Genomic DNA, 27,723 nt, shown 5'->3' with positions numbered 1-27,723 from the left:
GTGTAATTTATGCGAATTAGGCTCTGAACCGGCGCAACGGGACTTTTTCAGCTTGTTGCTATTTTCAGGATGACTCACTGAAGAAACAGGATACCTTCAATTTTTTCTGGCACTGTCGTGGGAGCCTTTTATTGTTCGGCGCATGTGGGTGTGTGTAGACCTGAGACTCAGTAAGTTATACGTGTGAAGTGTGTGTCCACGCAATGAAATATGACCTCTGTGTGTGTGTGTGTTTGACGGTACATTATTTATTTTCTTGTTTCCCCAGCTGACCACTGGTCTAATTTAGGGATTTATACATACAAGCTTTCATCTCTCCATAATAAGAGGATTCGGCTGAGGCGGACACTTATAATGTGTTCTACAGTAACTGTGTGACAGGAAAACATTCGCTGTTCTTGTTGCCGGAGATTATCTGAGCAAAGGTCAACCCTGAAAAACAAAGACTTTTATGAACAAACACAGCTTTAACTTTAATAGTGTATTTGCAATGTTGGGCCCAGAAAACCGATACAATCACAACAGCTAGGATAGAAACTGAGCACTCATCTCACATACTGCATGTGTCAAACACACCCTAACACTAATGCCCCGGAAAGGAGTGACTCCCTGCACACACACACACACACACACACACACACACACACACACACACACACACACACACATTATTAATCGGGCCCTAAAACGAAGGGAGGGAATGTTGTTTTGCTGTTGGCACAGGCTGCATTATAGCAGAGCAATTAGACCATGCTGTATGGTCCCTAGTGTGACAGCAGCCACAGACAACATGACTTGACAGGAAAACAATTGCGGAAAAAAGTTAAGGCCCCATTGCATTCCTCCTGGTGTGGCCCAGTAGTTTATAAGTGTCAGTGGTAAAACTGAGATCTTCTGTGCTGTGTACTACAAAGACTAGTTTAGGGGATTCACTGAGAGAACAGAGAATCTGCTGTGAAGTGACATGCGGATGTCCTGAACGTTATCTGCCCAGTACTGTGTAGCCATTATCATGAGACGCTATCACTACTTTGAGTGAATGTAGATAAAGACTGTCTGCGCTGGGAGAACTGATGTCAGAGAAGGGTGTGTCCTTTCCGGGTCATAACCTGTTAATTATGGCTCGAAAGCAAAACTGATCCCAGAGCAGTTTGGCTCTGCTCTGCTGAGCCAAAAGGAAAATACTGAGGTGAGCTGTGTCCTCAACCTACCAGCTCAATCTCTGTTGCTCTTTCTCTCTCTCTCTCTCTCTCTCTCTCTCTCTCTCTCTCTCTTGCTCTCTGCCTATAATTGTACAAGCCACTGCAGTTATCATACACGTGTACACTGCCAAATTACCGCAGATTTACCGGAGCTTTCTTGGCACTCAGCCGCATTGAGTCGTGCCTGAACCAATGTCCTTCCATTAAATCATTCTCCACTCACCGCTGTATGTCACTTTCCATACAAAAGATAAATATATGTGTGTGTGTGTCTAAAAAAGAATAAATGCTAAATAAATCCACATAAAAATGGCTGTGCCCCGGGTGTGTAAAATACGGCTGCGGCGGCTCACCGCGCCTGAGGTCTTCAGCCGCAACCTCTCTGAACCTATTCCTCCCATCAGATGATGTTAGAACTCAGATATGTTCCTGGGTAATTAGAGGGAGACGCTCTGATGCTGCCAGTGAGGGAAAGAATGCAGGGCCACAGAAAGAGAGAGAGAGAGACAGACAGACAGACAGACAGACAGAGAAAGAGAGGTATCATGTGCGTGAGTTTCAGGAAAGCTGTCTTAGCGTCACCTCCTGGTCATGAATGTTAAGACTTTGTGGGAGGTAAGGGTGGTGAGTTGATGAGACAGTGTTCTGTGGTGTTGGTGTTGGTGTTGGTGTTGGTGTAGGTGTAGGTGTTGGTGTTGGTGTTGGTGTTGGTGTTGGTGTTGGTGTAGGTGTTGGTGTTGGTGTTGGTGTTGGTGTTGGCGTTGGTGTTGGTGTTGGTGTTGGTGTTGTGTTGTGTTGTTTGGCTGAAGCAGAGAGGGGTGTACTTATCGGAAACCCTTGCGTGATGTTGCCCCCTCCTTCCTGGTAGATGGAGAAAATCAGGGTTGAGTGGGTCTCACACACACACTCACTCACACACACACACACACACACACACACACACATGGACAGAGAGAGAGAGTGACAGAGACAGTCACACACACACACACACACACACACAGACAAACACACACATACACACACACACACTCACACACTTGACTGATTTGAGAGACGTGCATATTATCGTCCAGGAGACCGTGACCGTCCTAAAAAAAATGACCCTTGGCGACCTCCCTTGACCTCTCTTCTCAGATGGCGCTCCATTGCCCCCCTTCTCTATTTTGCTCTCTCTCTCTCTCTTCCCCTCTCTCTCTCTCTCTCTTCCCCTCTCTCTCTCTCTCTCTCTCTTCCACTCTCTCTCTCTCTCTTCCCCTCTCTCTCTCTCTCTCTCTCTTCCACTCTCTCTCTCTCTCTCTCTTCCTCTCTCTCTCTTCCCGTCTCCTGCTCTCTTTTTCGGTCTTCCTCTCTGGCTAGCTGTGAAAGGGCCCAGATCTATCCCCCTGCTGACAGGGACAGAGCAGGGACGCCGCCGGGCGGAGAAGAAGAGGAGGAGGAGGAGAAGAAGAGGAGAATAAGGCCCTGACGGCAGAAACAGATGCTGTGTGTCCCCCCCCCCCGAGCAGCAGTCAAGGCTCCAGGGCTCCAGACACCAGGATGGATCCACTCTGCTCTCGGCTCGCTCAGAAACCCGATCTGCTTTTGGAGCGAAAAGCTCTCATCACTGTCACCGCCGGCTCCCCCCACCGATCTGCAAAGTATTCTGGGAAAATTACAGGATGAGACCTTGTGCGCTTGTGGGCCGGCGTGGGACGTGTGCGCATGAGCGACGATGCAGCAGCGAAAAAGATGGAGACAGAGAGAGACTGACAGAGAAGAAGAGAGCGAGAGAGAAGAGACAGAAAAAGAGAAGAAAAGGGTGGCATAGAGAGTGAGGAAAAACTGAGATAGTGTTTGTGAGAACAGAGAGAAAGTGAGAAGAAAGTGAGACGGTATCTGAGAAAGAGCGCGCGAGAGAGAGAGAGGTATAAATGGGGAAGAAGAGACAGAGAAATGCTGGCACGTTTACCTCCTTCTGAGTGCTTGGTGTCTGTCAGGCTGCAGCAGAGTTATGGCGTAAGGTAAGAACAGGTCTAAGTGGAGATGCAGTCTGTGTTAGTGTGTTGGTGTGTGTGGTCATGCCCCGATACTTACTCCCCTGGCATTGATGGATTGGTCAAAAGATATGTATGTGTGTCTCTGTCACAACTGAGACATTCTGTACAGATTTCTATGTCACAAGGGGGTCATGACATACAGACAGTGATTCATAAGTATAATTTCCCCTCCGGTCTCTCTCTCTCTCTCTCTCTTTCACTCCTGTGCTTTTTTTGCGCTGTAGATTTCCTATCATTTGAAAAACTCCAGCGGTGAAAGTGCTCAGTTCCACATTCATTAATTCCACCCCACTCCTCATGTGAGATTTTTTTCTAATTGCCTAAAGCTTAACCGCTTAACATGGGATGTGGTGTAACAAGGGGGTAAAGTCTCTCTCTCTCACTCTCTCTTACTCTCTCTCTTCCTATCTTTCGTTCTCTCTCTCTTGCTGTAGAGAAAAAATGAAAATAATCTCTAAATATTGTGGGGCAGAGCGGGGAAGAGAGAGGGAGAGAGGGAGAGAGAGAGAGAGAGAGAGAGAGAGGAAGAGAGAGGGAGAGAGATAGAGAGAGAGAGAGAGAGAGAGAGAGAGGGAGAGAGATAGAGAGTGGCCCAGATGTTAAAGGTTTAATCACCCAGCCCCAGCTGTTGTGCTGCTCTCGCGTTTACAAACTTGGACTAATGGACAGAAGGTCTGGCATTAGGAAAACTCAACTGAAGAATCTGCCTTAGAGAAAGAGGAGCCTAGTGTGTGTATATCTCTCTCTCTTTCTGTCTGGCACACTGTTCTGTTCATCTCTCTTTCTGTCTGATACACTGTGCTGTTCATCTCTCTTTCTGTCTGATACACTGTGCTGTTCATCTGTCTCTCTCTCTCTTTCTGTCTGACACACTGTGCTGTTCATCTCTCTCTTCCTCTATCTGTTTGTCACAGGACATGCAGCACATGCTCATTCCCAGCTTGTAGGCAGGATATAACTCATTTTCTCTCCCTCTCTGTCTCTCTCTCTCTCTCACACACACACACACACACACACACACACACACACACACACACACACACACACACACATTCAGGCACACAGTCCCACACAAACACACACCCTCGTGGACTTAACCTGACTGAACTGTAGCAAGCAGAATGGGAGGAGCCAAGCCTGCTCCGCCATCCAATCCCAGCTCCTCTGCTTAAGTGCAGAGGCGTGGCCTGGGGAGATGAGCGCTCCACAGCAAACCAACATCTGTGCATGAGCGTGCGGCCGAGTGTGTATGTGCTCCAGTGTGTGTGTGTGTGTGCAAGAGAAAGAGAGAGCTTTTGCAAAGCCAGCCAGTAAGCCAGCCAGCCAGCCCAATGCTGTTGCTCTGGCCAGCTTAAGTAGCTTGTGAGAGAGTCTTTGTGTAGAAGAGAGAGAGAGGGGAGACCAGAGGAACTGTACTGCACACAACCCGAGACCTTACGGACAGCATGGAGTAAGTTGGGAAGGGACTGGACTGACTTTTTGGATGTTTTGAAAAGACGTTTGCTCCGGGACTTGAAGAGCTGAAGCAAAAGCTTGAGAAAGGGGAAGGAGTGTTGGGAAGTTGCTCCTGAAGTGTGTGTGTGTGCACGCGTGCGTGTGTATGTGTGTGTGTGTGCGCTCCACACAGCCGTAAATGTGGCATCCCTGACAGATGTGTCCTATTTGGAGCCGTTCGGGAGAGAGAACGTCTCTCATCTCGTGGGTGCGCTGAGCTCACCACGGAGGATGTAGAGACTCCAGCCTTCATTTTCCCCTCACTCTCTCTCTCTCTCACTCTCTCTCTCTCTCTCTCTCTCTCTCTTTCCCTGGCTTGTTTGTCATCTGGTGTTCTCGAGCTCAAAAGAGCAGTCCTCTGGCTCGTAAAATAATTAACGTCAGGAACTGGATTCGTTTCTTTGGAGAGAAATAGAAAAATGTACTCGTGAAGTGGAGCAGCTGCTGGATGTTTTGAAAAGGTAAGACTGGCTGTTTTTTTTCGGGATCTTTTTTCGCCAGCAGCGGAAAGGTTGCCGTTGGAAACACAGCCAGTGGGACTCATAGAGGAAGAGTTCATTATTAATTTACCAGATGCTGATAAGCTGTTTCCTTTGTAGCGTATTTTGGTCGCTGTTGTCACAGCTGTGACGTGTTTCACGCCGTATTCAAATATACAAACGGACACCAGTTTTTTGGCATGTAGTACGGTTCGTGAGCGCACTGCTCAGAACTAAGGAGTTACAGTGCTCTATAAATAAAGCAGAACATGCTGTCATGTTCTCCACAGTCTTGAGTCAACACAGAAACTTGTTATGGACGGTCTGTTGTGCTGCTGCATGGGACAAAACCTGTAGCTTCAGCTTAATGAGTGTTTTCTCTCCGAAAACAGACTCCAGTGCAATAGCCGTCTGTCTGAATGCGTCAGAATGCGCTGAACACAGGGAGGCATCAGCAGGAAAAAGTCTTATGAATGGAATGAGACTGGTGTACATTTCTCCCCTGGGTGTGGAGAGAGGCCGGACACCGCAACAGTGTGTGTGTGTGTGTGTGTGTGTGTGTGTGTGTGCATGTGTGTGTGTGTGTTTGTGTGTGTGTGTGTGTGTGTGTGTGTGTGTGTGTGTGTGTGTGTGTGTGTGTGTGTATGTGTGCATGTGTGTGTGTGTGTGTGTGCATGTGTGTGTGTGTGTGTGTGTGTATGTGTATGAGTGCATGCCGTCAAAGTCTGCCGTCCAGGTTGTTTACACTCCTGCTCAGCCAGTTCCAGCTGAGATAATTGATTAGATCTGGATTTTACTCAGTAAGGTTTTTTTAACTCTCATTTGGCTATATTTTGCTGAGCTCTGTTCATTTTTATTATTTATTTTTGTATGTATTTATTGGGAGTGGGGGGTGTTGGGGGAGTTTGACCTAATTGTGCGGTCACAGTGTTTGCAGATTTTTTTTGTCTCCTGGAATCCCTGTTTGTACACAGGGTCCAGTGTGTGTTTTGGTGAAAGGGCACATTTGTGCAGCCAGTGAGCAGGACAGTTAGGCCCTTTTCATGTTGTTGTCACTGGGACATGTTCCTCAGGCCTGTCTTATTCTCTCACTAATTTAATTATTTATTCCACCAATAAAACCAAGACATGCATTCCGATTGGCTGTGGCGGTGAACCGATCAGCATATCCATGCTGGTAATTGGGGTTGCCACAGCAATGCGGCCCCTCTGATTGTTCTCAAGATTCTCTAGTGTCCCGCCCCCCCTCTCCCATAGCTGTCACTCAGTGACATACACTTTGATTGACAGCTGGGGCCCGCCTCATAGCTTAACATGTAAAGGGAGGAAAAATAGAAGTCATTACCCTACATGGGGCTGTGTGCAATCCCACCAACTCATCCCTGCAGGATTAGCACATGTAATGCAGCCACTGAATCAGAAACTCCCTTAGCAACAAGGCAGTGGGAGGATAGGGTGGGCAGTGTGTGTGTGTGTGTGTGTGTGTGTGTGTGTGTGTGGCTCAGGGATATGTGAGGTGAGGTAGAGGAAGAATAAAAGACGTGATGATAAAACATTATAGCAGCTTTAGGAAGCACTAGACACAGCAGTAGTCACTACATGATATTATCACTGTTATCTTTACACTCGACAGAATTACTGAATATGATTATATTGTAATATTGTTATGAGTATTGAAATACATTGCTTTTTATGGCATGTTGTGACTGCAAAGGATGTTCATTGGCTTTAGGAAAGGATTTATTATACAATATTATGGCTCATTTTGGAAGGCACACAATTGATTATTGGCATCTTATGCAATACAGTATGATATACTGCATTGTATTGATTCCACTGGAAGCCCTAATCACAGCTGACAGTAGTGTGGTGGGTGTGGGATGCTATGACACACACACACACACACACACACACACACACACACACACAAGCACTTACTCACTGACAGGCACTCAGGGGCAGACAGTCACCCGGGTGATTTGACCTCTGACATCAACGTGTAATCCCTCAGGGATTGGAAGGTGTGTGTGTGTGTGTGAGTGTGTGTGTAAGTGTAGTTAGCATGAGACAGTAAGTGCACCTCTGTCAGCATGTAACAGTATTGATCAGATTGGACTTCAAAGATTTTTCAACAACCGTGGGCCTTATGGGCTTAATGGTGGATTGAAAGTAACTTTCCCCAGTAGAGCTTTGTCTCTATCCTGATTGATGTTGGATGTATTTACATGCCACTGATACAGTTTATAATGATTTCACTAGGTGTGTACAATTCACTAGGTGTGTTACCATTATATAGCTGTGTTTAAAAGATCACTGAAGATCACTCCATGTGTACTTGAATAAACCACAGTCATGAGGGAGTCACACACACACACAAAACCCTGCTGTCATCACTATCACAACAACACTTTTCTTATGACAGTCAGAGGTTCTGTGGTGATAATGGTTCAAACGTGAGATCAGAAGGCTCCTGTCATTTGGTTTCAGTGGTATCGCCGCACTTTCGGTATGACGCTCTGAAAGCCAACAGCATTACAGTGCTTTCCTTGCCAAACACCATTCTTATCCTCCTGGCCGTGCCACCAGCATACCGGGCACACTCAAGGTAGGACAAGTGACTTCAAACTTTGAACTAAATCTGTAAGAACAAGGATGTAGTCTTCTGGACCTTCTTAGATTTGGCTCTGTAATGATCTGTTTAAATCTAACTAAAACTTGAATGACATTTGGTCACAAAACAGTGTGGTTTGCTACTGACCCAGTTCAGTGTGGTTCCCTATTGTTGTGTTTTTACAGTGACAGGATGCAGCTCGTCCCATTTGCACTCATTGATTGGGTATTGACTGACACTCAGGGGGCCACGAGGCATTATGGGTCGCGAGTGCTTTATGTAATGGGCCCTGCTCTTTCACGCTGTTTGAACCCTAACATCTGACCCTCCGTCGTACAAAGCCTTAAAATGGCCCTCACAGGCTCCTGTCACCTGACTCTCTCTTCAGGTTTGGATTTCCTTTTTGAGTGGGGTAGAGTGGGCCAGCTTCCTCTGGGCCTCTGGGCCTCTGGGCCCGCTGCTGCTGCTGCTGCTGTGAATCAGCGGTCTGCTGTTGTGACATCGCAAATGGAGCCAAAACTAATGGTGTGGTATTCGGGCGGTGTCTCCCTTTTTTTTTGTTTGGCGGATCGGTTATCAAACTTGTTTTTCGCTATCTGTTCTACAAGACAGCATGTTGATGGAACTGATCTCAGATCAGATTGTCGTGGACTTTCGCTGACCTATCTCTCTGTGCGAGTGAATAGGAGACTGCGTTCAGTTGGGGTAAGAATGTGGGGTAATGGGGTAGTGCGGGGCATGTGCAGAGCCGCACACAGAGATAGTCGCAGCGCTGCATGGAATCCTGCCTGGGGAAAAACCACACGCTGGGGCCACATCCTGGAAGAGGATGTGATAGTCGTGCTCATCACGAGGACTTGCCCTCTTTCTCCCTTTCTCTCTCTCTCTCACTCTCTCTCTCTCTCTCTCTCTCGCCTGTCTTTCGCGCTATCTCTGTCTTTCTTTCTCTGTCCTCTATCTCTCTCTCACTCTATTTCTCAGGCAATCTCCTCTTCTCTGTCTCTATCAGTCTCTGTTTCTCTCTTTCCTATCTTTCTCCCACTATTTCTCTCTCCCTCCCTCTCTCTCTCTCTCTCTCTCGCTCTCTCTCTCTGTCCTGTCATTCTGCTGTTATTGGGCCGTCGTGTGATGGGGATGCCTTCGGGCTGTGTGTGTGTATGTGCGTGAGTCCTTGTGTGTGTATGCATGTGTGTCTGTGTGTATGTGCGCGAGTCCCTGTGTGTGTGTGTGTGTGTGTGTGTGTGTGTTTGTATGTGAGCGAGTCTCTGTGTGTGTGTGCGTATGTGCGCGAGTCCCTGTGTGTGTGTGTGTGTGTGTGTGTGTGTGTGTGTGTGTGTGTATGTGCGTAAGTCTCTGTATGTGTGTGTGTGTGTGTGTATGTGCGCAAATCCCTGTGTATGTGTGTGTGTGTATGTGTGCGGGTCCCTGTGTGTGTATGTGCACGAGTCCCTGTGTGTGTGTGTGAGATACTGTGTGTGTGTCTGAGTTGAGTATGAACCGCTGTGCACCCACTAATGATTGGCCTCACTAATGGGCACTCTGGTAGTGCTATCGAAATATTTGGATTTTTCATGTGTTGTTCCCACATGAGTTTCCCATCAATTGACAGATAAATCCAATCAGGGCAAGGAATTAGAGCGTGCTCCGACATCCCACCTCATCAGGGTGGAACATCTTGGCCATTTCTCTCATGTCATGTTCCTTGGCCGCAGAACGTTTCGTACGGGTCGAAGAATGTTTTTGAAACTCGTGCCTGGATGTAGAACACCTCAGCTACGTGCAGGCTGTCACATATCTCGCATACTCTCGCTTTGATAACGTTGATAGAATGTGGAAAACGTGGCGTACCATTTGAGTGTTTATCATCGGTTTGACAGCTTTGTGTCAGTCACAAGTGTTCTGCTGTATCCAGAGGCTCGGGTACAAGGTACTCGGAGGGCCTGTGGGCCATGGTGAACTCAGACTAAGTGTGACAGGTGACTGCTCTGGTGTTTCTGTTGAAGTTGGAATTAGACTTTCTACTCGCAGGTTTCTGCCTGACCTTAACACACAATTTTATGTCCCCTCTGTTAATATACTTTCCTGGAGGGAATGATCTCTGCATGAGTGTGTTTGTGTGTGTGTGTGTGTATGTGTGTGTGTGTATGTGTGTGTGTGGGGGATGAGGGGACTTTTGGTTGATGCAGTGATTCCCCTCCATATACGTACGATTGTGGACTGCACCTTTAAATGTTACGCACTGTGGGAGCCAAGTAGAGCTTCTTGTGTTGTCTGCGTACTTGCTGAACCATCTGACTCTAACGGCTTCCACGAGTCAGTGCTTTGTCATACAGCGACCATGAAGCCATTTCAATGGCCACTCATTTCCCATGACATCACTGACGGAATGTTCTAGATACAAGTCTGCCCCTCCCCAAAGGGAGTTCTGTGCTTCAGTGGGTCTTCATTCTCTCTTTCTCTCTCTCTCTCTCTCTCTCTCTCTGGCCCTCCCTCTCAGAAGAGCTTTCATGCTTGTTCTCATTTGGCTTACAGTGTTTGCCAAACGACTGAAAGAATGCCATGTCTCTCCGTGTTGTGCTTTTTAAGACTCTCTTGATGGTCCCACAACCAAATGGAGGCCAAACAGATTGAGTGCTCTTGTAAACACTGCCCTGAATGTCAGGAGGCTTCCATGGTAGATATAGCTGACAGGAGCTGCCAGTTCTGGCCCAAGCGAGGCCCAGAACAGGCCATGGAACATCACATCTCACATCTAAGAGAGTCCAAACCAAAAAACAGAAAACCTGTACAGTCACTGTGTAACAATGTGTGAAGAGAGCCTTTTAAGATGTCTGTCAAGTATGTGCTTTTATAGAATACAGACTTGGAACAGTGCTGGAAAGGCAAAGAGAAAAGGGAGAGGAGAGGGAGAGACACAAAATATAAGTGTCTTAGAGAAGCAGAATGAGAGGCAGAAGAGATCGAGAGAGAGAAACAAGAGTAGTCAGGACTAAACAATGTGCGTGCGGAAGGCCGGCATGGACTGCTCAATCTGTCACGGCTCTGGAAAGAATGTCCAACCCTTTCTCCATCAGTCCTCTGATAAAAACAATTAATATCCTGCGATTGTTCAAATTCTTAATCGCCACATCACCTCAAATTAGGGCCCGTGGTTTTGCTCGAGGAAGCACAACTCTGCAGATGTCTTTTTTCCCCCTCCTCCTTGACATCTGGACCCAATATGTGCAAAAAAAGCTTTACACAGATTCCAATAATTACCCTTCAAAACTCCAGAAGAAGAATGTATCAGGTTTTTCAGCTTTTAAGGAACAATCAGTGTGGTATGCTGACAGAGGCATTTATTGCTGTTTTAGTCCACTTGAAATCAATGATCAGGCCTCTCACAACACTGTAAGCATGCAAGCCTAGCTGTCAGTGTTATAGCATGATGTTCTGATGTGGTGTACAGAAAGCTGAGCGTGAGGAGGCTAGCTGGGGCCGAATGTTGTGTTGTGTCGTGTCGTGGTCGCCGAGGTCATGGTAACGAAGGGTGTGTTCCCAAGGACTCGAGTTGGAAGGATGGGAGTGTTCAGGAGGACACACCCGGCTTGCTGACTCACCTTGTCACAGTATGTAAGGTGGGGCAGTGAAGAGGAGGGCAGGGAAGGAAAGAGTCTTGTTTTTCTGGGGAGGATAGCGTAGCAACATGCTCATATGTGTGTGTGTGTGTGTGTGTGTGTGTGAGACAGCAGACAGAAACAGAGAGGGAGAGGGAGGAGAGCTTATATAAGTCCCTGTGGGCGGATGAAATCCTTTCCTGTCGTGTTTATGTTGCTTTGAGCGTGTGTGCAGGCGTGCATGTGCAACCCAGTGGTATGGGCCACTGTATAGGCATTCAGACGCAGTGTTAGAAAATAACTCTCTCTTCTCTGATCTCACTTTCACTATGTTCGCCACCCTTTGATCTATAATTGAATAGAAATCCAAGCGATGTCTTTTTGGTTATTTGCAGTGCCTGCTTTATTCTTTATTAAATCATCAGAGAGAAAAACAGACCTCCAGTTAGCTTCTTCAAAGGACTGCTCTTTCTCCTTCTGCCATTCTCCCTGTTTTAGGTCCACGTCTGCTGTTGCATAAGTTTGCCCTCAATCGTAGCTTCAAACTGGTGGGTTTCCTTGATGGTTTGCCAGCAGATCCGTCAGGCCACCTCCCCCCCCCCCCCCCCCCCCCCCCCCCCGGATCCTACCTTCACCTGCATGCGTTTCCTTCCTGCAGACCCTCTGAAAAAGGACAAATTACCCGGCGTGAGGCGTCTGTCTTCGAGGATGGATGCCTTGTGAAGTTCACACGGATGTGATTTGCTATGGAGAGGGTTTGGCTTTTCCTGTGGAACACACACACAAACACTGTCACACAAGCACACACACACACACACACACACACACACACACACACACACACACACACACACACACACACACACACACACACACACACAGACAAACACATACACAGACACACGCACACTCACACAGAGCAGAAGAAGGCTAGCCCATGTAGAAAGGACAAGCTTGTGCCTAAATAGAATGGTCGTCTTTTTAATGTGTTGTTTTTAGGACGACCGGGGAGACTCTTATTTCATCTGAGCTCTGTGAAATACGCCCGTGCCTCCACCCCTCCCTTGTTTAATGAAATGTTTTTTTAAGATCCGCGCGGAAGGCATGTTTGTTTTCATTTGGCGGCCATTGTCTTTATTGCACTAATAAATATGGAGGGCCACCTGTTTTTACGTGGACGAGTTCAGTGATGAGGCAATGAAGTTAGGGACCAATGAGTTTTGGCCCGCTTCTAAGTGCTGAGCTGCCGTACACTTTAATCCTTTTTTTTTGCCCACACACATGCTCAGCTTAAACACGTTTTTTTCTTGTCTTTATCATTCGGGAGTTTCTGACCCCATTTATTTTAGTCAACACTCAAGTGTTATAACTGTACTATATTATTTTACTCCTTTGCAGTCAGTGAAATACACTCAGTCCCTCTCGCTGGTGCCTCGATGATATTAGTGCATCAGCCGCCAGTTGTGCTTATTTTTGTCTTTTGGCACGGTTTTGGAATGCAAACTAGTTCTCGGTGACCTTACATGCATCGATTCCCATGAGAGTAAAACAGCCCTCTGTTCCCTGTGAATGATTCACAAGGCCACAGCGAATGATAGACTTATTGTAGCGTGGGCGTCCCTTCACTCACTCTGGCTTTTACTGGCCAAACTTCCTGCTCTGCTATGACTTCATTCGCTCTTACCTCAGGACTTTGAGTTGTTACATCTCAAACACCAGCCTGCCAAGCCCGCGCTTCGCATTGTTCCAACTATGGAGGAAGTGAAACAGAGTAATTGGTTCCTATGAGAAAGTACAGTAATTTGTAGGTGAAAACCCATATGTCTGCTAATGAATAAGTTCCATGCGTTCAAATTATCTTAGTCTGCTTTTTTGGGAGGGGTTGTATTGTAGCAATGGGCTCAGTGGCGGCAGAGGTTGTCTATGTAGCTTCAGTGAGGTGGTGCCAGGCTGGGTGTTTGTGTGTGTGTGTGTGTGTGTTGTGTGTGTTTGTGTGTGTTTGTGTGTGTTTGTGTCCGTGTGTGTCCGTGTGTGTGTGTGTGTCTGTGGGTGTGTCTGTGTGTGTGTGTGTGAGAGAGAGATGGGGGAGTAGTGGGGACCTTGTTTGGCCACTGCCTGGGTCCAGTAGCACATCATTGCCAGCTCTGTGTTATTTTCACACTGCCAGATAAGCTGGCTGGTGAGAAAGTTCCCATGTGGCAGTGGGCTGTGTGGGTGTAGCCCTGTCTGCCCATCCCAGGGCATGGAATATTTATAGGCAAGAAGGGCCGGGCCGGGCTAACTCCGCTCCGCGGATGAAAGGAAAGGACTCAAAAATGAAAGGATAGAGTTGTGTTTGTCTTCTTCACCTCCTTGTTTTTGCCTGCCTTTCTTTCTTTGGTTCTGTCTGTCTTTCAGTGGTGTGTTTTGACTGGCCCAGGCCTACGTCACTGAGGTCTGCTGTCTTTGGCGTGTGAGCGTCGGCTCAAACTCTCAGAGAGACACAGAGGAGGATGGGGAGATGGAGACATGTGACGGAGAGAGGTGAAGGAGAGACTGACTACGCTCAGGGTTGATGGAGAGAGAGGATGTTTTTTTGGGCAATGGAATTAGCTTTTTCTACCTGACTCTCTCCTTAACTTCTGTCGTCCTCTCCCACTTCCTCTCTCTCCTTTTTCCATCTTATACACTCATTTTCACTCACTATCACATCCTCTCTCTCTCTTTTCCCCTAGGTCTCTCTCTCTCTTTTTTTGCCTCACTCTCTCTCTTTCCCCATCTCTCTCTCTTTCTGCCTCTCTCTCTCTGTCTTTCTGCCTCTCTCTCTTTGTACCATCTTTCTCATCCTTCTTTCCCCTATATCTGAGTCCCTTGATGTCTGTGAGAGAAGACAAAGCAGGAGCAAAAGTACAGAGCTGAGGCCAAGGCGTGTGTGTGTGTCTGTGTTTGTCTGTGTGTGTGTGTTTCTCTGTGTGTGTGTGACTCAAGGGTGAGGATCAAGGCGACAGCAGCGCTGGCCTTTCACAGACGTGGCGAGTGGAAAGGGAGCCTCCTTGTGCTAAATAGCCTCCCTGTGCTAAATAGCCTCTGATCCAGAAACAGTATCTGACACTATCTCACCCCCATGCACCTTCCTCCAAATCAGCATGCAGAGCACACTCTCAAACTGATCCCAGATGACGTGCTGAAACGGCATTGTGCACAAACACACTGAATCACCAGGTAAAAGAGAAGGGGTCCCCTTCACAACGGCCTTATGTTTAACTAAAGTAAACAAAATCATTGCTGCTGTATTCACTAGATTCGTTTGTATTCATTATTCAGCCAATCCATCTCTCCAGAACAACTTACAGTAAAGGGCCATGCATATTTCATCAGTGCTGGTGCTGGGAGCTGAAGCCATGACTTAGCAATGGTTGTGCGGTGCTAATGTTTTCTTTTTGAGCTACACAAATGGCTTATGCGGAGTGTAATAGAATGAACACATTCATGTTTTTAAAGCTAATTTTTTTTGAGGGGGGGGGGGGTGGGATTGGCCTCGTTAGCCTGCAGGTCTCCTCACTGTGAGGGAGTCGGGCCCTGGCAGCTGTGTGTCACATCCCACTGCGCGCTAACAGTCGCAGAAATAAATATTTCCACCGCAGTGAGCTCATCTTCGCTCGGCCTCCGCATAGACGCGTTAGCGCTTAGTGCTCAGGCCTACAGCAGACAAGGAAGGGGGAGAGCCGTACACTCCTCACGCTGCTGCACTTGTGAGCACCCACACACACACATACACACACTCATACTCATATGCACACACACACACACTCATATTTATATGCACACACATGCACACATACACACACACACACACTCATATTCATATGCACGCACACACACTCATATTCATATGCACACACACACACACACACACACACACACACACAAACACACACACATGAATGCACATCCCCCGAAACACATGCACTATACGTATGTATGCACATATGCATGCCGCACACATGAATATATGCATGCGCACCCTTAAGCGTGCATCCACATGCATACGCTGCACAGTCTAAATCGGGCTGCGCTACACGCAGTGGTTTTAGTCCACATGCCACTTTACTGGGAGCCCCAAATAGTGACCTGAAGAGGCTGCAGGGGAAATGGCTGGTCATTCTTACTCAGAGGGTGACTTGACACAGACCATGGACATGTCATATGCCCGTTTAGGAGTGACACACACACACACACACACACACACACACACACACAAACTGACTTGGAAGACAGCCAGATAGGCTTTGTTGTGCAGAGGGTTGTCACATTTGGGTCACAGATTAGCACACTGTGTGTGTGTCACTGCTAAACAGGCATATGACATGTCCATGTCTTTCATAACCCTGAGCTTCTACTAGTGGGGCATATAAGACACTGACCTCGGACCTGAGGTGACCGGTGTGTATGCCACGGCCTTCTCTGGTCTGATGTGGCAGTAGTGTACTGCCCTGAATGATGACGAGATTTGTTTGTGTACAAAGTCAGAACCTGTTTCTGGAACAGTAGGGTGACGTTATGGGGTTGTTTTGAGTGTGTGTCTGTTTCTGTGTGTGTGTCTGCGTGTGTGTGTGTGTGTGTTTGTGTGTGTGTGTCTGTGACAAGTACCTTACCTTGTATAGTCTGCATACAGAGTTCTGTGTATAGGTAACATTTTGAACCGGGTGTGTGAATGAGTCTGTGTGTGTGCATCTGTGGGGGTGTGTGTGTGTGTACGCTACAGTGGAAAGTAGGGAGTGCCAACAGCTGGCTCCAAACCGAAGGCCAGGGCTGACCTTTCAGCGTGGCAGTGCTGTTTTATCCTATGCAGAACCCAGCCGTCCTCTCCTCCCCTCTCCTCTCCCCTGAGCTCACCTCCGGCCAAAAGCTGCCGAATTTCACCTCCCTCTACCTCCAGCTTGACTGAGAGCCAAACCATCCGTGCGAAATGCGTTTCAAATGGAGTCATTTCCCATCGGGCCGCAAACAGATCAGCTTTTATTAAGCCCCACTCTGCCTTGCAGCCTGTGCTCTATATCACATTATAGCCTCTGTGCCTCTGTAGCCTCACCCCGTGCCTCCAGCACACTAGCTAGCCATCCATCCATTGCCTCCCATTGTTATGATGGCCGTGCTATATGCTAACCCTGCCCCACACGCAGAGACATACTATACCTCCCGTGGGTGACTGCAAAGGTAATGGATACAAATCACCTGCCGGAGCGGGACAAAGGCAGTCTTTTACCCCGGGCTTCTATTATTGTGGTGGGGTTGTGGGTTCATTCAGGTAGGGGAGCGGAGTAAGCCTGAGGATTGAGTTTTTAATTTTTTGTTGCTGGAGTCCAACGAGGTTTGAACTCTCTGAAATTATGAGTCAGTGTGCTTCATGTGGTAAATCACTTTCATGTGTAAGAGAATATCACACGGAGGTGTTGGTGGTGGTGATGATGATGACCAACTATTCTTTAAGGAAATGATTTATCACCCACCTACTCGTTTTTTAACTCACCCCTTTGTTGTTCCTAACCAATGGAATGCCACTTCGATCAATCATGTGAGGCGACAACAGCTGATTTTCCGATCGTTGTGATAGCCCGTGTGTTTGTGGTGCTGAACACCTCTGGCATGAGGTCTGTGTCTGTTGGCACCTCCGTCCCTGAGTCAACCCGACTTACTGGAACCGCTGTGCTGTCCCTGCTGCCTGTTTCGGTATATGTGTCAACGCCAGGTCAGGAAAGGTCATTCACATGTGCAATAAGTGATCTTAAAAGGCACCTGGGGGGTGGGGGGGGGGGGCGACTACAAAGGGACAGAGAGAGCAGAGAGAAGGATGGAAAGGGTGTGTGTGTGTGTGTGTGTGTGTGTGTGTGTGTGTGTGTGTGTGTGTGTGTGTGTGTGTGGGCGGGGTGGGGGGGTGGGCGGGGAGATGTTGTGTGGAGAGACTAAGTGGTGAGATATCTGTGTCAGTCCTTTCATCTCCATGGCGAGCCTCCGGTCCCCAATGGAAGTAGAAAGAACAGAATAGGAGGCTGTCTTGAGACCGATGCTCTCTTCTCCAGTGTTGATTCCTAGGGGTCAGTGTTGAGGCTGACTCTGGATCTGTAGTGTGCTGATATCGCTTCTGTTTGTGTTTACCAACTATGTCTGTCTATGTTTGTCTTTCACAATCCGTGACGTGGCTGCTGACGTAGCTAAAAAGAGTCCGATACCATTGGACTGGAGCATACTTATAAAATATTGAGTGTGAGAGGCAGATTATGTGGAACCTCTTGTCACGAGGATGTCCTGGTGAGGGCTATATGATCTCCCTCCTATATCCAGTCAGCATGTGACATCACAGCAGCACAGGATGTGAATATTGACATGGATACTGACTAGCGCCCAGTAGAGTCCAGACTGTATTGATTTTACTGATCTGTGGTGACAGGTACTGGCATGAGCAAATGCCTGTGTCATTATGGCTACTTTTTCCTAATTAGTTTTCAGTGATGTTTCAGTGTTGATTACATGTGTCACTGTGTTAGTAAGGCTTGTTGACAGAAGACTTCAGTTGTTTACTCTGGAATAAACTTTTAGTAATGTGTGTACTTTCTCCTCCCTTCTCTTCTCTTCTCTTCTCTTCTCTTCTCTTCTCTCTCTCTCATCTCCTCGCAGGGGGTCCTAGACGAAGCCAGCTGAGTTAACGTAGGCCCGGCAAGACGTCAGCCGACCCCATCGTCGTCATGGCGCCGCGCAAGCGTCCGGCGCGGGGCCTGTCCTTCATCTTCTGCTGCTTCAAGGGCAGCGACCACCCGGAGATCACCTACCGCCTGCGCCATGACAGCAACTTCACCCTGCCGACTATGGAGCCGGCGCTGCCCATGCCACCCGCCGAGGAGCTGGATGCCATGTTCTCCGAGCTGGTGGTAGGTACTGGGCACAGGGCCTGGGTGGGGTGGTAAGGATAGACAGGGCACTAACCAGGTTTGGCCTAATGTCATTGCTAACTGTCATTTCTTTCAGTTGGTTCTACTCTTTCTCTTTGTCTGTTATTCTGCTAATGAGTTCATGAGGAACCTTATGAGGAGAAAACTCTGATAGAGCTTCTCTTTTTCTCTCTCTCTGCTTCCCCTCTCTTTATGGAATGTACTATTACCAAATTTACTGACATTGACCTGTCCAACTGGCCATTTTCTGGGTCCAAGGTTTGAAAGTTTGAAAGGTGCCTTTAGACTATGGGAGAAAGTTTATGTTTTGAGTCTGAAATAGGAGATGTAGTGGATTGTGCCTGAGGATACAATAGACAAAACCCCTAGCATGGGCCATGAACCTGACGTTAACATAAAAAAAACTATCACAGAAGTAATCAGACCAAACTGTCCGCCTGAGTGAGGATGACTTATCCTTACATCTTGATTGAGTCAGACAGATCTGGATGATAATGTTTTTGTTTTCTATTTCAAAACACTAAATGTGTGAATACAAGTGGTGCGATGTGTCTCAAACAAAGCTAAAGACATCAGACAGGTGGTTGGACGGCTGCCATGTTGAAAGAGATATCTGACTTCAAGCGATTTTGTTCTGGCATTAGCGCTGACACTGATTCATAAACAAACATAGGAGCCCTGCTCTTCCAGCGTGAGCGCCTGCACGTGCCCTTAGATACGCACGTACCCTTGGATACGCTGCAAACACGTGCGCCTCACGACACCCTCAGAGCAAGTTTGCAAATGGAAATTTGCTTTCAGCGGCTGAGGTCCAGTGTTGAGTCTTGAGTGAGGAGCTGCCAGTCATGTAATCCAGATGCAGGCTGACTGCTGTTGAAGAGAAGTGAAGAGAGGCCTAGACTGGTTTCTTCCCTTTTTCCCTCCCTTCCTCTCGACTGCTTCCGTTTTCCCCAAACAAGCCGGCCATTCTCCCTTAATGAGCCATTAAAGAGAACCAGACAAAAGGAGCTCATCTCCTCATTACCTCCCCAGACTCTATTCAGTCCATCTCTCTTTCACTTTCTCTCTCTCTCTCTCTCTCTCTCTCTTTCCTCTCCCTCTCTCCACCCATCATCTTTCTCTTTTCTTTACCGCTCTTGTCACTTCTTCCACTTTCTCTCCTTCTTTTCTCTATCTTTCCCATCTCTTGCTTATCACCCTTTTTTCTTCCTCTTCTTCTCCCTTTTGGTCAATCTGTCTCTCTCTTCCTCCTTTCATTTTCTCTCCCTCTCTTTCATGAGTGAGAGCGTGTGACTGATGCCTGTCAGATCCCTCCACTCCAGTGTCAGTAGCTGTGGGGGCCGTTTGGGGCCCCCCACACAGTGCTGCACGCGCTCAGTGGAGTCCCTCTCTACCGACCCTGGGGCCCACCTGCTGACTGGCCGTCTGTGGCTATTGTGTCCCTACAGAGCGTGCTCACAAAAGGGCCCCCAGGACATAGATGTCAAACAGTGTCAGGCTAAAATGCTGTTGTCCTAAACACCGTCTCCAAACACAGGGCCCTTTCAGGCAGCAAGTGTGCCCATGCAGGAGGGGGTTCTGCCTAAACAGCAGTTTAGGGTCAGTCGGAGTGGTGTAAAAACAAGCTACATGTATGGCCTCTTGTGGCAGTTTTTGCCTGTTTGCCAGAAGTTGTTTTTAGTTGGTTTGTAGCCTAGGTGGAAAATGAAGCGATTGTTTATCTCAACAGGTGAGGAATAGTGAAAGGCTGGAGCTCATCAGCAGCTAGTTGTTGATAGAAAGTAAACCGACATAACCCTACATTCCTGAGAGCAACTAAGCCTAGAAATGAATGCTATTTAGATACTCTATATTTATTGTTTCCAATGTTAGTAGAAGTTGTCCATAGAGATGTCCATATGCCATACTCACATCATGACATAGTGTGGCCACAGTGCTGACAGAGAAAAAAAGCACCCCGGATGGCCTCAAATAGCCAACCAGAAGCAGATGAGGAAAATGGACTTGGCCGATGACATGGTTGACTGTCTGCTGTCTTTACACCCTTGCTCCACATAAATGAACTGTCAACATATGATGAATGCGCTGCGTGCTCTTCCAATAACTGCATCCCTCGAGACTACAACCCTTCACTCACTGGCATACCCAGGCGTACATAGACCCGGAGGACCAAGTGAGGACAAGTGATTGTTGAAAGATGTCATTCTCAGGCTTCCTCCACGGTTCTCTATCTCTCTCTCGGGATCTATACCAGGGAGACAGTGGAAACATGGTGGATGGGGGAGTTGTGGGGTAAGGGAAAGGCAGAAGGTGTTGGAGAAAGGGAAGTGCACAGATCTGGATGGGATCGACCTTTGACCCTGACGTATCGCACTGGAGATGGGGCATCTGGTGGTTGCATGATGTGAGATCTCTGGTATGCGTGTTTGCGCATGCATGACCATTTAAGATCTTGGGGTCGGCGCTGCAGTGAGGGCCTCCTTCTCATTGTCAGCCTGCTTTTGTCTGTCTCCTGCTGCTGGCCTATTTCTTTCCAGCGCTTCTCTCTCCCCTTTGTCAGCTATTTCCTCAGTTGAAAAATAGGATCAGATGATCTTTGAGATGAAGAGGAAGAAAGAGAGAGGGATCGAAAGAGAGAGAGAGAGAGGATGAAAAACATAGAGGAATTAGTAACATTGCTTTTAATGGCATTAATAACATGCACATGACTCTAATAGACTCACACACCCAGACATCTGGATCGAATGACTTGGCTCTCTGGGTGAGACGGTGAGGGTGGAATGCTGGGCTCGACTGAGGTCAGAGAGCTGCTCAGGTAATAATTGAATGTTTCCATCACCCCGACCTTCCTGGCAGCCACAGCGGAATTTGCACCTCATATCCCAACGGATTGTGGGATGCCGCCCCGTGCAAAACGATTTCACGTCAGTAGCCGGTGTTGAAGTGGATGAAGTGTGGTAGAGCGCGCGTGTGTGCGTGTGTGTGCATGTGTGTGTGCGTGTGTGTGTGTGTGTGTGTGTGTGTGTGTGGTCTGTCCTCTCTGTGGGGTAAGGGTGTGAGGTGAGGCCAGCATAGACTGGTGTTTTGGGTGAGGTTTGCCATGTCAATGAAGTGCTTACCTAAAGAAAAACACCCATGGACGAAGTGTGATGTGATATATCTTTCAACATCTCATTTGAAATATTTTTGGTTTGTAAGGTTGTTTTTCATATGAAAAGTGCTTAGTGGTTTGTCAGGGTATCTGGGGTCTTTGCAGGCAATGTTATGTGTCCCGTTTGGATGTTTTGTTACATTTGCCAGGCAGGAAATGGTCCTGCGCATTTAATGTAAGTCATAGCTAGCCAAATATTTAGTCAGTGTCCCGAAATGATGGAGCTGTTTTATTTTTGCTTTTTAAGAATCCCTTCATTCCACTCGAGTTGAGCCTGTCAACAAAGTCACTCTGATAGTTTACATCAGAAATTCCATGCGTGGTAGAAGCTGAACAGCCTCTTAACATCGCACCTTAATAGATGTTAAATGGACTGGAACTAATTTAAGCCTTGTCAGGTTCCTGGGTTGGTTCCTAGACTGCATTTACAGTTGACACGTGTGGTGTGTCTCTACGCTATTGTGGATGTTTCTGGCCAGATGCTTGGTTCGGTGGACATGATGTTGATGCTGAATGCCCTCTATGTGTGTCTCTCTCCCCACAGGATGAGCTGGACCTCTCAGAGAAACACAGGGAGGCCATGTTTGCTCTCCCAGCCGAGAAGAAGTGGCAGATCTACTGCAGCAAGAAGAAAGTAAGCCAGCGCTCCCACTCTCTTTCTTTCTTTCTTTCTTTCTTTGTCCCTCTCTGTCACTCTCTCTCTCTCTGTCTCTCTTTCTGTCTGTCTCTTGTCACTCACTCTTTCCCTTTCTTTTGTCTTAGTTGTTTTCTTTGTTGCTACTGTGTTTGTAAGTGGTGTGTGTGTGTGTGTGTGTGTGTGTGTGTGTGTGTGTTTGTGTGTGTGTGTGTGTGTGTGTGTGTGTGTGTGTGTGTGTGTCTGTGTGTGTGTCTGTGTGTGTGTGTGTGTGTGCTGAGGTGTGTCTAAATGTGTGTGCATGCATGTGCATGTGTCATGGCCCTTGCTGCAGAACCAGTCCTGTCTGATCTGTGTGTTGAGGAGGAAGCCTCATGTGAAACAGACTGAGGATATGGGCAACAGTGTGTGTGTGAGTGTGTGTGTGTGTGTGTGTGTGTGTGTGTGTGTGTGTGTGTGTGTGTGTGTGTGTGTGTGTGTGTGTGTGTGTGTGTGTGTGTGTGTGTGTGTGTGTGTGTGTGTGTGTGTGTGTGTGTGTGTGTGTGTGTGTGTGTGTGTGAAACAGACTGAGGATATGGGCAACAGTGGGAGGGAATGCCTGAGAGGCAAGAGCATGACAACCAAGAAGTAAAAAATAAAAAAGGTGAGTTCCCCCCCCCCCCCCCCCCCTCCCTCCATTTTGCAAATACTTTCATTCAAATGGAGACAAATGAGCTGCCTTTTGAGAGAGGGAAGAAGAGAAGAAAGAGAGAGGGAGGAAACGAGAGAAATAGAGAGGGGGAAAGTCATGGAGAAAGTAAAGGACATGGTAGGAGAAGGAGGGATGCAGAGAGGGTGCGGAGGAGAGAAAGAGAGAGAGAGAGAACAAGAAGGTGAGGGGAGAGGTAGAGGAGAAAGGGATAGAGGGAGGGAGAGACTGAGCGAGAGAAAAAGAAAGAAGGAGAGAAAGAAATCGAAAGCGAGCCGTGAAGGAGCTCCTTTATTCCAGCTGCCAGACCAAACACGGGCCAACCAACCTCAACAAGCCCGGCGCTCCCTGCCCTCCCTCCCCCTCCTCCTCCCTCTCTCCTCTCTCCCTCCTCTCTCCTTCCTCTCTCCTTCCTCTCTCTCCCTCCTCTCCAACTGGCCGTCACATCAAAGCTCTCCTCCCTGGTCCAGTCCCCCCTCCTCCACTCCGCTGGCGTTCTGCAGGCTAGCTGTACCTAGCGTCGGAGGGAGCTGTTTGCTTTAATGGCTCCGTTTCCTGCAGAGACATCTCATCTGTCAGGAGGGGAACGCAGAAATCTCCCACCGTGAGCCAAAGAGAGTGAAGTCAAAGTCTGCTCCGCACTTTGATTAGCTCTCCTTTACACTGCACCTTTAATACACACACACACACACACACACACTCACACACACGCAAACACACACACACACACACACACACACACACACACACACACACACACACACGCACACTCGCACACACGCACACACACACACACACACACACACACACACACACACACACACACACACACAGCCCCACATAGTGTCAACAGAGGGAGAAAGGCTTTCCCCATGAATGAATTAGAGGAACAGAAGGCCTACAGAAGTGACATTAACAGATGTCTTGAGCAGTGGGTAAAGACATCCTGTTATTTTGGCCAGCGTGAAGAGCTTTGCTCTCTTGCATCGCTAATGGAGAGTACAAACAGCAGCTACTGTTAAAAATGGCTCCTTAGCTTGACAGGGGAGTTTAGCCTTTTGTGCTGCGCTACAAAACAGAGAGGAACTGGTGACGGATCACAATTAATGTGTTGGTCAGCAGTAGTCATTGTCCTTGTCATGTTTGGTTGAGTAGAGAAGAGAACTATCTCTGATGTGTCCTTTGAATGGTTCTGTTTAACACTTCCAGCCTGCTGTAGTCTTGAAGAACGTATGTGTTGTTGAAGAGTGTGGGCATGTGGGTTCGTCTCGGCCTCCATGTTTTAGACAGAGTCTCTGATTCAGACTGTGACACCATGGAAAGAACAGCCGTAGGAGGCAGAAAAGTGGTTTCAATTTAGGAGAAATTCTTCAGATAGTTGCCAGCTAGGTAATTCCCTCCTCTGTTTCCGCTAAACGGCTAAGTTTGTGGTTTGAAGCAGGTTCTGTCTCTGTGAGCCTGTCCGTCGAGCATCTGCTAGCAATCCGACTGGACCAGCAGGTTTTCTGGAGGTGTTCTGGCCTCTAAGAGGTAGCGCTCCGTGTGGAGCTAATTGGAGACAACCCTCTCACCTGGGACTGAAGTGGAGTGATTCTCACATATCTCTGCATCTGTTTGTGATAAAACCACTTTCTGTGTTTCATCTTTCAGGGTATAGTTTACACAAAAATACTCTACCATCGTCTCATATTCATCTGCATGCCTTAACTGTGGTTGTACTTTACACACACACCCGCTCACACCCGCTCACACCCGCTCACACACACACACACACACACATGCACACACACACACACACACACACACACGGGCACATGCACACGCACACACACACGCACACGCACACGCACACGCACACAGAGACACACATGCACACACGCACACACACACACACACACACACACACTCCTGTTTGGCCCAGATGAAGTCATTCTCAGTCACACCATGAGCACAATAGCTCAAATCAAACCAGACCTGCGCCAGGTGGGCCGCTCAGCTTGCTGAGTCCAGTCGAGGCCCATTTCAGCTCGGCCTTATCCCCCACATGAGACTGGGGCTGCAGCTCTCTCAGACTCGCACTCGCACTCACACCGAGCCAGCAGCACTCAGCCTCCGTGAAGCACTGGGGTCTGGTTCTCATTCGCAGCCTTCCAGTGCACTAGTTAGTGGTTAAGTGGGCTCTTTCCTGGATCCCGCGGGTATCCTGCTGTCCAGACCCCCTCAGCACCAGTGGGCCATCGCGCCGTCTGCAACCACTCCACACCTGCAGCGTCTCCATAAAACCATCCCCTTAGAGGTGGTCTGCAGGCCCAGCTCTGTCTGCGTGTGTGTGTCTCTGTGTGTGTGTGTGTGTGTGTGTGTTGCAGCGCCTGTGTATGTGTGTGTGGGTATGTGTATGTGTGTGTACACGCCTGTGTACGTATGTGTGTGTGATAGTGTGTGCAAGAGCCTGTGTATGTGTGTGTTGGTATGTGTGTGTGCGTACATGCCTGTGTATGTGTGTGTGTGAGTGTGTGCGAGTGCCTGTGTATGTGTATGTGTGTGTTGCTGTGTGTGTGTACACGCCTGTGTATGTGTGTGTGTGTGAGTGTTTTGCTTCAGCCCAAATGGGTTCACTTCTCTTTCCTCTTCTTTTCCTCTGTTGTTCTGTCTTTCTTTCTTTTTATACTCTAAGCTTCACTTTTCTTATCCGATTTCACCTCTTCTTTGTTTTGTATCCTTCTCCTCTGTCTATCTCTCTTTTCACTCTTGTGGATAAGTGTAAGATTAATTCAGTCTGTCTGTCTCTTAGTCTCTCTCTCCCACCCTCAGGTTAACTTCCACGGCCCTAAACCGTCTGTCTAAATTGCATAATTGTTGAACATGGCTATTAAACAATAGGCGCACTTGTTAAGATTGACAAGAAGAATTTCTGGGAACGAAGAGTGAGGGCTGTTTATGTGCTTCATGTAACCACTCACACAAAACTTCAAACTCACGCAGAGTTAAGGCCTGAGAGCATACAGTACACATATCACACAGATTTGCACGTAGCACAATTCACAATGGTATTGTTTTCTAGGGTTAGTCAGTTATTTGGCATTTTAAAGGGTGAGTTTCTCTTCAAAGTCTTGTAAAGTATTGGCACATATAACACATTCTCCTTGACTCCCAGAGTTTCATCAAAAAACTTTTTTTGAAATTGACCCCTAGAGCTTCATCACTCAGTTAACAGTCAACACAAGCCCAGTGCATGAGGAGAACAAACAAACAGGTGTGTGATAGAGATGGTAAACAAAGAGAGGGAGAGAGAGAGAAAGGGGGAGGAGGGAAAAGGAAAGAAACGGTGAGAAGAATATTCAATGTAGAGCAAATGGATACATTTCAATTCAATTCCTTGTTTGCTAGCGTTGCTAATATTGTTTACCGACTGCTAAACAGTATTAGAATTGAAGCCAGAGGAAGAAGAATGTTTAAATCTATTCATCAAGGGCAAAGACATTGTTTCCTTACTGCCAACTGGGTTTGGGAAAAGGCTCATATATCAGCTTGCATCTTTAGTGGAGAAGTTGGAAGTATAGCAATCCCATATTGGTCCATACTGATTGGTTAAAGGCTGGTCCAGTGGTTTCAAAATTAATCTGAACCCATTAGGATACAACGACTGGAAACAGTCCCCAATGGAGCATGGCCAGACCCTATTCACAAAGTGGAGCTGGAGACTTGGAGATGCATTCTATACATACGCTAGAGAGTTAGAGAAGTAACGAGGGAGTGGAAAGCTCAAGCACAATAGGAGAGGTGAAGAGATAAAAAAATAAGATGAAAAGTGGAGAAAGAGTGAAAGGAAAGAAAGGCTATGAATGCAGGTGAGGTGGAGAGGAAAAGGAAGAGAAAGAGTAAGGAGGCCGAAAAAGCTGGTGATGGGCTTTGTGAAGAAGAGAGAGAGAAAGTGGACATTGAAATAGAAGTACTAGAACAGGAATGGTAGAGAAAGAGTGAAAGGATTGAGCAAGCTGGTGACAGGGGCTGTGTGGAGAGGAGAGAAGAGAGTCAGGATGATGAAGACATGAGGTGAAGCTGAAAGCCTCGCTCTCACACCTCGCCAGGCCTGGAGCCCAGCGACGGAGCACTGCTCCTGGAGGGGATTGTGGGAAAGCAGAGCTGTCCTGGTGGACATGGGGAGGGAGGGGAGGGGGGTTCTCAGGCTTCGAGGGGCTTTAGAGCTTTGGACCAGAACTGCAGACGGGTGATGAGGAGGGGCCAACTGAGTCTGGGAATGGAGTGAAAAATTAAGAGACTTGTGTGTGTGTGTGAGCGTGTGTGTGTGAACTGGCCAAGCCTAAGTGCCGCACGGTATATCATGCGTGCATGTATCTCTGTGTGTGTGTGTGTGTGTGTGTGTGTGTGTGCATCTGTGTTCAGCCAGTGTATTTATGTGTGAGCTATGTGGATAGACATGTCCATAACTCTTTCTTTCTCCCACGCTTGCCTGTCTAGGAACAGGAGGAGAATAAGGGTGCGACCAGCTGGCCTGAGTACTACATTGACCAGATCAACTCCATGGCTGCCGTGAGTATAAATATATATTTATATATGGAGCTGTACATGTGGTATATGATATAGGCTATATATTCAGACAAGCCCTGTCACATACTCAAGTGTAGTCCCCCACTTAAGCGATGCTGTAAAACAGAACTGTGGGTAAAATAAACATTATTGAAAGTGGTGCCTGCACTCCCTTAAAAGACCCGAAAGTATGTGTGAAGTCAGGTTCAGGTAAATAAGTCCTCAAGAGTTCATGCTGGGATGGAATGTGGAACACTTTTTGGTCTATGTCCTTATACTGCCAGTGCACGCACACAGGTCAGCCACAACATTAACACCACTGACAGGTGGGGAGAATAGCATTGGTCGTCTTGTTACA

At 47.7% G+C, this 27,723-nt stretch overlaps 1 protein-coding gene across 4 annotated transcripts in view; it reads left to right on the top strand.

Moving 5' to 3' along the window:
* Nucleotides 1-27,723, top strand: part of daam1a (dishevelled associated activator of morphogenesis 1a) — a 66,083-nt gene that overhangs the window by 11,665 nt on the left and 26,695 nt on the right. For 2 of the 4 annotated variants that reach the window (XM_080849569.1, XM_080849566.1), the window contains exons 1-4: nucleotides 4,618-5,193; nucleotides 18,073-18,323; nucleotides 22,040-22,129; nucleotides 27,297-27,368. In XM_080849569.1, coding sequence (XP_080705695.1) covers nucleotides 18,141-18,323; nucleotides 22,040-22,129; nucleotides 27,297-27,368 — 345 coding nt within the window. In that variant the 5' untranslated portion in view covers nucleotides 4,618-5,193; nucleotides 18,073-18,140. Of the gene's footprint in view, nucleotides 1-4,617; nucleotides 5,194-18,072; nucleotides 18,324-22,039; nucleotides 22,130-27,296; nucleotides 27,369-27,723 lie in introns of those variants that run through there. The other 2 variants (XM_080849567.1, XM_080849568.1) reach the window with 2 other exon arrangements.

The sequence above is a fragment of the Sprattus sprattus genome (genome assembly GCF_963457725.1).
Source record: "Sprattus sprattus genome assembly, chromosome: 13".
Taxonomy (NCBI): Eukaryota; Metazoa; Chordata; class Actinopteri; order Clupeiformes; family Clupeidae; genus Sprattus; species Sprattus sprattus.
This window is presented reverse-complemented; position numbering and strand designations above follow the sequence as displayed.